The sequence below is a fragment of the Schistocerca gregaria genome, chromosome 3 (assembly GCF_023897955.1).
Source record: "Schistocerca gregaria isolate iqSchGreg1 chromosome 3, iqSchGreg1.2, whole genome shotgun sequence".
NCBI lineage: Eukaryota > Metazoa > Arthropoda > Insecta > Orthoptera > Acrididae > Schistocerca > Schistocerca gregaria.
Genome location: NC_064922.1, coordinates 340159049 through 340172286, shown reverse-complemented (window position 1 = coordinate 340172286; position 13238 = coordinate 340159049). Strand labels below are relative to the sequence as shown.

At 40.5% G+C, this 13238-nt stretch overlaps 1 protein-coding gene across 5 annotated transcripts in view; it reads right to left on the bottom strand.

Moving 5' to 3' along the window:
• Window positions 1-13238, bottom strand: part of LOC126356000 (alpha/beta-tubulin-N-acetyltransferase 9-like) — a 94678-nt gene that overhangs the window by 38299 nt on the left and 43141 nt on the right. For 4 of the 5 annotated variants that reach the window (XM_050006636.1, XM_050006634.1, XM_050006635.1 and 1 more), the window contains one exon: window positions 5015-5071. The exons of the other annotated variant lie outside the window; for it this stretch is intronic. In XM_050006636.1, the coding sequence (XP_049862593.1) occupies window positions 5015-5071 (57 nt within the window). The remainder of the gene's footprint in view (window positions 1-5014; window positions 5072-13238) is intronic. 5 annotated transcript variants of the gene reach the window in all.

The following is a 13238-nucleotide window of genomic DNA, read 5'->3' as shown; positions in this document are numbered from 1 at the left end:
TAAAGTTTTTTTTTTTTTATTGTATCAGCCTGTTTCTCTTGAAGTGAGCTCACTTTTGCCTTTCACTAGTCACAAGATCTAATATTAGCTTGCAACCTGATTTACTTTGAAAGCACTTGTAGTTTTTCATATGTCTGCTTTAGGAGTTGAAGCCAGGATTGCAATAGTATTCATAAATGTTCTGCAGTATGTTGTCATTAATATATTTTAATAAACTTGTCGTTGAGATTTGGGATGGAGCCGGTTCATACTCACTCCCACTTTGAAGGTTCCCTTTGTTCTGGAGATAAAGTCTTGTATTGCTGGCTGAGCCAACTTCAGGTACGGACTCTTCCTGTCTTCCAAAACTATTATATTTATCTAGCATATCACCTTGCATTTCCACATCATCCCCTTTGTATTTGTGAATTATTATGCATATTTGTAGCTTCACGTCCTTGATGCTGATTATGTTTCCATGTTCCAACTTTGCCTTTACCTTTTTGACAACATTCATGGCATTAATTTACCTCATGATACTGATGTACACACTTTACATGTTAACCCACAACCAAACACTCCAAATGATGGCTTCCTGCTGCAGCTACACTATTCACACAACAAGAGTATGTACTTATTAGCGCAGTTGCAAGCTGTTGGATGGCACTAGCAGATGAATGGCTCATGCCGCTGCTTGTGGGGTGACCAATTTATATTTCAAGCACATTTTTGTATAGTTCAAAGTGTTCAAGGTCATATACTTCTCTTTTGAGTACAAAATACTGTTAATACCAATGACAAAAAGGATGATGTAAGTTTCTGCTTACCTTAGAGGCATTTGTCTGTTGAATAACATAACATAAGAATGCATGCTACTAATTTAGAAAGAACTGCATTTAAATGTGCCAACATTCCATAATCCGCATCCAAGCAGTCATTTCAATATGTTGTAACACTATCGCACATATTTCCCCAATAATAAATATGAGACATGACTAGCATCTAGGGAAGATTCTACTATAGTGGCTTGTTTCGTTCATGTTGTGTAGGGTAGAATTATATCTTCATAATCCACACTCGAAGTTACTCAAAAGACATCCTGTTTCTAGAACCTAAACAATATTTCATGATCAAGAGTCTTCTCCACACTAACCACTAAAAGCAACACTGTGATAACAGTTTGCTTATGCAGAGCAATTGGGGTAGCTTCTTGCCTGAAGTAGTCAGAATATTGTTCTTCCAAACAGGCTATGTTCAGACATCTGAAAAGAATTTCTTCTGACCGGAAATTCATTTTCTGCATCATGGCATCACCAGATGTTGTGTTTTTTTTGTTACATACAGCCTACATTTTTACTCCCATATGGTGGAGGAAAAATTATACAAGTAGAATGTGGGATCTTCTCCCAGATGAAATGTTGTATTATAAAATTATTCCACGACTGTCTGTACTATAATGTATAGTGATGTGATGAGAATACCAGTTGCTGTACTTGTAACCACCTGTATGTCCACCCCCACTCCCCCTTTTTTTCATCTAAAAATACTCCTCAATGACTCTCATACTTTTGTGGCTTGACAAGAAAGTGGGTGGGGCGAGAGAAATTAACAGAATGTGTAGTAAACTATTTCCAACTTTCTTTAATTATTCATTAAGACTTTAACATTACTGTCAAAAGGCCATTAATTTATCTCCCAATGTTTTAAAAGTTTCTCTTACCACATGAGATGAATGGTCCTCATGGTTAGCATTGTTGGCTACACTGCAGACAGGTCAAGTTTAATTCCCAGATTTTTATGAGGCTGGAGTGTTTGGAACGGGGTACACTTGAGTTTGTAAAGCTAAATGAAGAGCTAACTCCTTTATAAATAAGCAAGCCAAAGTAACATCAAAGTGAAAGGCCAGAAACAGTCTGGAAATCATGTTAATTTATTTACTTTTACTTGAAATGAATGCTGGGAAGGTCCCTTACAGCAGGCTGTCTGTTTTTGCTTCCCCATCCTGTACAAATCAATTAATGATCTTGTCATCAATGGGATCTGAAGCACTAACCAACCAACCTTCCTTCAGCAGTCCCAGTGGTCTGGGTTTGAATATTCAGCTCTTATAAGGTAGCCCATTTAGCCACGTACTTCACTATCATGTGTACATATAACCAACTGGACACATAATATCCATATTGTTCACTGACCACCTATTTTTGTAGTTTAATTTTACAGGTAGTTTTTGCAGTAGATGTAACCAGATTGGGAAGTTACCACTTAAAATGGAGATTGGTGCCAAATTTCAATTGATCAGTGTGTGCAATGACAGTTAACCAAAAGAAAGGATTTAATAGCAAAGAATGACCTTGCTGTTGAGCAGAAGAGGATCACTTGACCTCAGTTCAAAATGCAAATTTTTCCTCTTAGGAAACAATTCAGAAGTCCTTGACTCACAAGGCAGATGTCTACAGAGTCACAAAGAGCATCGTGGACTTTAAAAATCCCCAAAGATATGACATGGCCAAGGAGCTGTTCAATGGATTGTCACATGTTGTATGAAGTATATATTGGAAGATGTAATGAACAAAATTAGATCAGACAGTATATGAATAACAACAGCAATGTCTTGTTAAAAGATGATGAGGGAGTAGAGATGGAGTGGCTTGTCTTGCTAATGAGCAAAGCCACACCACTCTTGTCCTCTTGCCACCAATAACCTTTCCTATATAATGCACAAAATGCATCTCTTTTATGTATAGGCATAATGATTTTTTTGTATTATGAATGTTATCTGTCCCACTGCACTGCTATTTAGAAGTGAAGATTCATTTACTTTCTTTACTTTTTGTGAGCTGAATTTCACTCTTCATAATTGTGAGAAGAAGAGGGACATTTTGCCTCTTCCACACAAATATCTACCAATCCACATTTGTCTTAACCATCAATGAGATGAGAGTGTTGTACTCTCAAGTGGTTTGACATAGCTGCTTTAAGCTTGCATCTGTTTTCTTCTGGTAGGTTTCACTTTAAGTTAAGAAAAATGTTATCTATTGAATGGGGTGCTATTATGCAGTTTTCCATAGATACTATAGCAGTGTCTATTTGACTATCTGCTGCTTTCATTGACAGTGTGAGACTGCATCTTTGTTGCAGCGATAGCTTCAAATACAGGCTTTCCCACTGCTGTAGTAGAGGAATAAGAAAATTTGGAAGCTGCAATGCCTTGAACACTTTTTTAGCTTCACTGTATGCAATTTTCCTGATTACAACTATTGAACACAATATAAATGGTATATTTTCTTCAAGCAAGATGATTACCTAAACAGTTAAGACACTAAAATGTGGTTACGTATTGCAATTCTGATTATCAACATCTATCACAAGTACGTTCATCTATACACATAACAGACCGAGCAAGGTGGCACAATGGTTAGCACCCTAGACTCGCATTCGTGAGGATGATGGTTCAAACCCGCCTCTGGCCACCCTGATTTAGCTTTTCCATGATTTCCCTAAGTAGCTTCAGGGAAATGCTGGGATGGTTCCTTTGAAAATGCACGGCTGAATTCCTTTCCCATCCTTTCCAAATCTGATAAGACTGATGACCTTTATGTTTGGTCCCCTCCCCCGAATCAACCAATCAACCAACACATAACAGTGGTTTGGACAAATATGTTTTGATGCATCCCACATTGTTTGGTGTGGACAGCTAGGTCTTCATAGACTCTGCTACTATAGATGTGTGTAATGTTAATACAAATGTCATTGATTTCTCTAACACACAACTCCTTTTTTCACAATAGTCTTTATTTCAGTTATCCCTGAACCTTCTGAATGTTCATGTAATACTTTTAAGTCAACATCACAGCATATCACAACAGTAAATAAGATTACTGCACAGTTTAGAGAAAATGAGATAGTCTCCCAACTTCACGAGCTCAGATGGTTTGCTGTTTGTCATGTCATAGCATTTGTAATCAGAAAGGAGCCATTTCACTACCTATAAAACTTTTCAAGGTACCTGTTATTCCTTCTAATCCATTTTCAGTGTTAAACAGAAAAACTTTTTCTCATGATAAAAGTAAATTGTATCCGACACAGTTCTTGGATTTAATTTGATTTGACAGCTGATCAGGGAGATTCCCTTCTCAACTATCTTTGTTAGTAAATCTTAGCAGTCCACTCAAAGCAGAAGTAGTGTTGAAAAGTTCTCAATGTTTTTCAAAAAGCTCCCATGAGAAGCTCGGTAAACAACAGACCGTTCACATGTCTGAGAGAGTTTACTACACCTGAGACTTGACACATTGTGCAATATTAACTATTATGTCTCCACAATCATTCACCACTTCAGTGCACCATACCCATGAGACTGAGTTTGGTTTCATAATAATTTCTCCATTCTAGACTACTGTGTCAAAACATTTTGGATCAGTCAAAGCAAAATTAATAAAGGGAGATTTGAAGTCAGGCCAATGGCCTAATCACAAGGGCAATTAGGTTTTCTGTATTAGGTTTTGTGTATGTCCAGGGGAAGGCAGAAAGTGAGATGCAGAGGAAAAGATATTATGAATTTCCAGGATTGGTTAATGGATTCATGTGCTAAGCACTGTTGCGGATTCCCAATAATTTTTGCAGGTGCTTACAATTCTGCATTGGTCAGTAAGTATTGGGTTGTGAGATTGTACTCTGTATGTTGCACTGCAGATACTTGATGGAAATCCTCAATTACATTTTCTTTTTTTTTTACAATGTCTTATAACAGATATAATAATACTGGAATCTAAATAAATATTTAAATAATCTGTAGCCTATCAACAGCCTTACAGAAAACAAACAGGCTGTGTTGAGTTTGCATGGCACCCTGCATCATTTTTTTTTTTTTTCCTTGGTGTTGAATTCCTGTACTTGATTAGTGGATTTTAAAAAAGCAAAGCTTGTGGCTGTCATTCACAGCACTGTTTCCTTTCCATAATGTAATGTTGTTAAAATACTTAAAAATCATATTTGATTGTGAAAATGCCACAGCAACTCTTTTTGTAGGTGTACTTACCAATTTCATTGCCACTTCTTTTGAATTCTTGTTTTTCAATGATGATGAATGTGCATTCTAAAATAAAATAAAAGAAATAGTATATGAGAACTTGCATTTCATGTGCTCTCTGTAACATTATGTTATATATATCATGCCGTTAACATGAAGGCAAAGTTTACTCGAAGATAATAATGCCGGGAGATTTGTGTGTACAAGTGTATTGTTTACGTAATTCAGTCAGAGGTACTGAAACTATTGGATATGAGGTGGAGGAACAGAGGATGGGTTAAGTATAGAAGTAGAAATGCAGTCAACAAGAGAAAAGTGGCCTAAGTATTATGGCCAACAAATCAACAAGATGAAAGAACAAGGTTGGAATACTTTGAAACAGCTAAAGAAGCAAGAAAACTCCTCCGCACAGAAAAGCGAGAGTGTATAAAGCAAGATAACACTGGCAGAAAAAGATTGAACAGTAGGCCATACAAGATACTTTTCCATGATGCTCAAATCGTCCAAGAAAGGATATAATGCAAGAAACGGTGACCTGCACTCCAGCTGCAGGTCAAGTGTGTCTAGCACCCAGATAGATTGGTTGCAGGCCCTCAACTAGCCTCCTCACTAGCACTGAACAAAACCAGTTTTCATCATAAAACACAACAGACCTCCAATTTGCCCTCCAATGAGCTGTCACTTGGCACCACTGAATTCACAAATGGCCATAGTTTGGGATCAGTGCAATGTACACTACAGGGTATCTGGCTCAGAGCTGTCCTTGACATAACTGAGACTGCAGTCTGTGTGTGTGTGTGTGTGTGTGTGTGTGTGTGTGTGTGCGCGCGCGCGCACGCGCGTGCACGAGTACGTGTGTCTGTTGTTGACAAATCCCACTGGCCAAAAGCTTTAAGTGTCAAAATCTTTTTGTTGTGCCCATCTGTGACTCAGCATCTCATGTATATGGTGAGTAGCAACTTTCCTTCTCATAATATTATAACAGTTCATTGTGTCACTGTTGTGCCAACTGCTGCTCAAATTGCTGCTGGTATGATGCACCGGAGCCAATCGCCAAACATGATGGTTTTTCCCTCCTGATAGTGCCATGTGGGCATCTGGAGCATCATCTTTCTGCAACCATACATTCTCATGACCACCACTGCCAGAAATCATGCACAGTGGCTACATTCCTGCCAAGTCTTTTTGCAATATCACAGAGGGAACATCCAGCTTATCACATCCCTATTACATGACTTCATTCGAACTCAGTGAAGTGTTGTTAATGGCATCTTTTACACCTTAGAGCATTCTTGACTAACATCATGTTACAACATCCAATCTCGAAGGTAATTAACACCCATCTGATGTGCATCCATTTAGTGGTGCCACTAGTGCCACATTTATGTGACTGCTGCAAAATTTGAAAAGAAATAATCTTTCAGATGTAGAAACACAGATACTACACCTCCTTGTTGTTGTTGTTGCAATTTTTTTCCACCAGCGTGTTATAGCTGACAAATTGTAGCAGTAGTGGCTTATGAAATATTCTTTTATTTTGTATTTAAATGCCCATACACTTTTTCACCAGAAAATAAAACTTCATTCTGAACTTTATAGAGTTGCATAGCCTATATGACAATTATTTCTACTTTTAGTATTGGTGTCACGAATTTGCAAGTTTATCCTAATTCCACTCTTGTTATTAACTAAATTGGGAATATATGCATTAACATGCAAGGGTAAGAATCCCCGAGCCTGTGAAGAGGGTCCGGCAACATGTTTGGTTATCAACTTTACACAATATTTTGACTGCTCACTTGTTTAGAGTACATACTTTTTTCACCTAGGCTGCAAAAGACCTGAAGCTCATGCCATACAACAGAACTGAGGGAAAGTATTCTAGAAATACTGTCTGCATGACGACACAGAGAGAGAGATATTTGAATGCAGAGCAAGAAGGAATGAGTGTTGTGGTTTACTTATCTACAGTCTAGTACTACCTCAGTTAATTATCCACGTGGACACCCAGAACTATCATACATGAAGCATCATTCAGTGTATGCCCATTAATATCTACTTCTGATACCTGTAAATGATTTTTATTTGTTTGGAATTGCATAATATTAGTTTCAGAAAGATTAAGGTGAAGCTATTGGCTGGAAACCAGTAGTAACCATGTTCCACTATTCTCCTGGCTACATCTGGTATGGGTGTGTTTGGCCCTATATCAATACATTTGTATCATCACTAAATGCTACAGTTCTCAAAGTGTGTTCCAGTGGCATGGGTAAATCATTTATTCAGACAACAAATAAGAGTGGGCCAAGATCTGAAACATGTGCTACACCATATTTAATATTCTTCAACTCTGAAACTTAATCTTATTCCTGTTGTATCATTTGAATAATGTGGCCCACCATTTTCTGTTGTTAAGATATGACTCCATCCATGCAAGGGGAAACATCATGCAAAGCAGGGCTCACCTCAAATGGTGGTCAATGTGGGATCACTGAATTGGCGATCTGGTTATCATTAGACAATAACTGCTTTAACCTTTGGCATGACAAGATCAGGGGGTGGGGGTGGGGGCATAGGAATTACGATTTATCACCAAATTATGCCTGTTTAATTTGTCATTTCTATGATTTCACCTGGCTGAATACTAAGGACTCATTCTGGTTTTTAAAACTCCAGGAAAGCTTAGATTGCAATGTTTTCCAAATAAATTATACTGTTATATCAATAATTTCTCATATCATAGCAACACACAAAGTAAATGTTTAGTTGTGAAACTTAAATTGGTGAAAGCTCAAAGAGTATTATAGCAAATACTCAAATTCCTCTCAACAGATTGCACACCAACTTCTACAATATCTGGATAATCGGTTGAGGAATGATTTGGACTGCCTGACTGAATTGATACAACACTGTCACTGTGCAACTTTTTAATATCAACATGACACTTGTGCAAATAACTGTGTGTGTTCTCTCATCCAGATTTAATTTCCTACAGAAGCATTGTACGGCGAGATCATTGTTACTTTTTCATACCTCTACTATATTTCATTACTTCATCACAATAAAAAGATACTTATTTATATATTTACCCTCTTATCGCACTAGTTTCTAAATATTTGTTTACACTATTCTGTCTGTCTGTTCCAGCACCAACTTAAATGGCTCATTTCAACAGCTATCAAGTGACTATTAATTGCAAGTGATAACTGACTTAGCAACAGAAACAAGTCAGTGATTCAGGCTCCACTTCATCAGTAGTCATTACTGAATTCTCTGTCGAGTCATATGAATTAGGTTTGCAGCAGATTCTCTTTAACAAAACTAAAGATACTACAGTAGTGCATCAGTTATCTGAACTAACTGGAAGACATGAGTTATCGGAAAATTGGTTTATTCATAAAAGTGAACTGCATACCTCTATTTACCAGTTTATCAATAAAAACTAAATATATTTATAATAATATGGATATCTTTTATTAATACAAAGGCAACTACAGTAGGAACATATGTAGTACAGCCCAGTAAACAAAAATAATTACATAGGATATACGGATTTGGGTATACAGTACATATGTAAAGAATTAACACTTTAAAAAATCCTTAATTTTGATTCACACACTTTTTTCATGACAGGTTTCTGATACTGGTTGCTTTTGTCTAGAGCTCCAAATCACTGGAAGGCAGTATCTAAACACATAAGTGTTTCATAAGTGGCCAGTACATTTTCACTTTCTCTTCCAGCCACTAGATGATTAGATGGTAGCAGTGTCAGCTCTATCTGTGATGAGATTTACAATCTTCCTATCCTGTAGGACTTGGTACACTGGATCTGCATCGTCGATAGTCATCCATTCTGAAATGTTTTCTTCATCACCACATTCATTTCTTTTAACATACTGAGCATTTCAAACATACCATTCTTTATTTCCTTTTCAATTAGACTTTGAGAACTTTCCATTGTACCCTAAATTTTATTCCAAGATTTTTTTTAAAAAATCTGTCCCTTTACACTATCCAATGCTGTTTTGATCTTTAAAACCAATATTTTTATGATTTCTTAACACACTTTTGTCTCCATCTTCTTCTTGTTCAAACAATAACTTATGTAACAATTCTTTTCTGTAACAGAGTTTTAAAGTCTCAATAACAGCTTGGTCCATGGGCAGTAATAAAGGGGTTACGTTAGGTTGAGAAGAAACATCATTTTTATGAGCATGTCATTTTAATTTAAGATATCACTTGATGAATGAGTTATTGCACTTTTAAGGAGCAGTAATGTTTTCTCCCTTTTGCTATTCCTTAAATGATGAGCATTTACAGAGGGTGCAAAAACTTCCATAAACCATTCCATGAAAATCATATCATCCATCCAGGCACTCTTTTATGAGAGGTAAGCTATAATCATCACAGATATTTTAACATGCTTGAAACATTTTTTTTATTTTTTAACCAGTGATGAGCATAGGCAATTGGTGGCTACCAGTAGTATTAGACACAAGCTAAGGCAGTAATACGATCCCTGTTTATTTTAGGACCAGGTACTGCCAATTCACAAAGTGAAGCCAGATTTTTCTTAGCAAAGCATTCCAGTTGAGTCCAGTTTTATCGGCATTATAAACGTTTTTCGGGGCATAATCTTCTTCCCTCAGTATGTCCCTTAGTTCTACTGTCTGCTGAAGAATCAACAGACAGTTTTTCTCCTTGTATTTGAAGCTCAAGAATGCCATGCCTTGATTATAAGTGTGCTTGGTTTAAATTTGATGGGCCACCAAGATTTTTATTAAATTGAATTGCCTTTTCACACATAATGGGACCTTCTGGTTTTTCTGAGTAAACAACTTGTAAACAGCAAGTTCGTGGCAAGCTCCATAGTTTTATGACATGTTGATACATTGATAGAATCAACTTTAGATATAAAATTTGTGATCCTAGTCTTTTGCTTTTAATGTCCATAACTGTCAAATTAACACCATGTACTCATAAGATAACTTAATTGCAGATTCACCTTCCCCAAACCTTTTATTTATCTCTTACCTAACTGTCAAAGAAAGGACAACATATTTAAATTTATGCATTTTACATCACAAGTTTACTTTACATGGCTAAGTTGACACAAGTGATCGTAACAGAGTGCAAATGGTTACTAATGTCAGCAACTCAGCAATGGTTCAGGGGAGGGGGAGGGGGGTGCACCATGACCTTTGAGGAGCGGTGGGGAGGGGGGGCGGATGGCCTAAGTGAATAACAGTTCGGTTAAGCAGGCAATTAGCTGACTGACTTTTGGATAACCTATGTGTTGTGATAGTGCCACGACATTTAACAGTGCCGCCACGACAGTACGCACAAACGGCGATAGAGGCGCTCCGCAAATCGGATGAGCGCGGGAGCGCCACCTAGCTACGAACGGCACCGGCCGCATGTCACGGCACAGCAGTCGAATACGAGAGACTGAGTTGTAATCATGTGATCAGCTATTGTTTCTAAGAGAGAGTGTGAAAATCCACGCAATTATTGTGATTAAAGGTTATAACACTTTTTGGCGACGAGGTCGGGATATTTTCACCGCGTTGTGGATTTGCGTGTTCGTGACGGGGCAGACATGGAACAGCTTATGCAAGCGCTCATTGAACAACAAACACAGCTGACGGCAGCGATTCAGGCGTTGTCGACGTCGCTTACTCATCGTCTGTCTTCCTCTTCTCCGCCTCCATTCCCTCCTTACGACGAGGCCGCTGAAGACTGGGAGAATTATGAGAAGCGTTTGCGGCAACACTTCTTGGCCTTCGGCGTTGTCGACGCTCCTATGTGTAAGTCGTTATTTCTATCTTGGATTTCCCCTCGGGTCTATCAGCTGCTATCTCAGTTAGCCCCTCTGCGGGAACCAGCCTCCCTGTCCTTCCAAGAAATGTGTGACTTATTGTCTGCCTATTATCGAACAAACACCCACGTCGTTGCCGCCCGCGTGGCGTTCTACCGGTGTCGTAAACAGCCCCATCAATCTTACCGGGCTTGGGCGGCGGAACTACATGGCCTGAGTAGGAAATGTCAATTTGTCACGGACACTCATCACGAGTCTTATGCTGATTCAATGGTTAGGGATGCTATTCTACGGCTTGCTCCTGATAAAGAAGTTCGGCAACGTGCCCTACAACTGCCAAACCCGTCGTTGTCGGAAGTTCTAAGCATCGCTCAATCCTTTGAAGTGTCTCACGCTGCTGGCGCGCAAATAGACGCGTGGTGTGATGTAGGCGCTGTACAGTCAACTCTCGACAAGGACAATTTGCCTGTTGCACAGGAGAACGAAGATGTGGTGGCGGTTCACTCGCGTAAACAACGTCGCGTTGGGCCTCAACGCTCGCAGCGAAACCAGCAACCACAGAAGCCGGTTCGTTCCGCGCTTCCTTCTTGCCCCCGTTGTTTCGTACAGCACGACAGGGCAGCGTGTCCAAAACGTTGGGCCACGTGTAATTCATGTAGGAAAAAAGGCCACATTGCTTCTGTGTGTCAGTCCCATAAAGTTCCTGTCGACGAGGATGAGGCGTCGGACATGGATGTTCACTGTGTGCTTTCTCAAACAAATGAGTTGTTTGTTACTGTTCGTGTTCTGAATAAAGACATCCGCATGCAAGTGGACACTGGCTCTGCAGTAACTCTCATTAATTCTCGCACGTATTTGGCGTTGGGCTCCCCTCCTTTGTCTCCAGTTACGCGCAATCTGAAGACTTATAATCAGCAGAAAATTCCTATCATGGGCCAGTTTGATGCTTCCACTGCCTACAAGTCTGTTGTTCGGCCCCTCACGTTTTATGTGGTGGATCATGCGGGCACTGAAAACCTGTTCGGTTATGATGCTTTCCAGTTGTTCGGGTTCTCCATTGATGATGATGTGCACCTCATATCTGAGGACATTCCGTATCAACAGCTGGATGGATTGTGTTGTGAATTTTCGTCCATGTTCTCTGCTGGTCTGGGTTGTGCCAAGGATTTTGCAGCCCACATTACTCTTAAACCTACGGCTCGCCCTAAGTTTTTCCGGGCACGCCCTATTCCGGTGGCGTTGCGTGCACCTGTCAAGGCTGAGCTAGACAGGTTAACAGCTTCAGGGATTCTCCTTCCGGTTACCTCCAGCGAATGGGCATCGCCGATCGTGGTGGTTTCTAAACCAAACGGGAGTCTGCGATTGTGTGGTGATTTTAAAGCCACTGTCAACGCTCAGAGCCTCATTGACGCTTATCCTCTGCATCAGCTGTTACGCAAAAACGTCCCCTTCTGTTGGTCCGACGGGTGTGAGCAGGCTTTTGTCCGCCTGAAGGCTCATTTGCAGTCCACGCCTTGTCTTGCCACATTCCGTCCGGGTCAGCACTTGGTTCTGGCGACTGATGCGTCACAGTATGGCCTAGGGGCTGTTCTCGCCCATCGGTATGAGGATGGGTCGGAACGACCCATTGCCTATGCTTCCAAGACCCTCAACGAGGCGCAACGGCGTTACTCTCAAATCGAAAAGGAGGCGCTCGCTATCATTTATGCTCTAAAAAAGTTCAGCGTTTTTTTGTATGGTTCTAAGTTTCACCTCATCACCGACCACAAACCGCTGGTCTCTCTGTTCAGCCCCTCGGCGTCACTTCCAGATAAGGCAGCTCACCGCCTGCAACGTTGGGCCTTATACTTGTCTCGTTTTCATTATGAGATTCACTATCGCCCCACGGCCCAGCACGCAAACGCGGATGCATTGTCGCGATTGCCGATGGGCCCCGACCCTGTTTTCGATCGTGATGAACTCCTCTGTTTCCACATTGATGAGGAAGAACGTCGTGCAGTCGAGGGCTTTCCACTTACAGGTTCGCAGGTCGCGTCAGCTACTGCGCGGGACCCGGTCCTGCGTCGGGTGATCGGTTTTGTTCAACGAGGTTGGCCGGACAGGACCGGGGGCCGGGCATCGGATCCCCTTCGCAACTACCATGCCTTGCGCCTTCGTCTGTCTGTTCGTGATGGTGTTGTTCTTCTGGCCACGGATGGCGCATCTCCACGGGTCGTGGTGCCAGCCTCTCTTCGCAAAGATGTTCTCAAACTGTTGCACGGAGGCCATTGGGGTATTTCTCGGACTAAGTCCCTGGCCCGCAGGCACGTTTATTGGCCCGGCATTGATTCGGACATCGCCCATATGGTTGCTGCATGTGGCCAGTGTGCTCAACAACTGGCGGCACCTCGTACAATGCCCTCTCCGTGGCCTGAT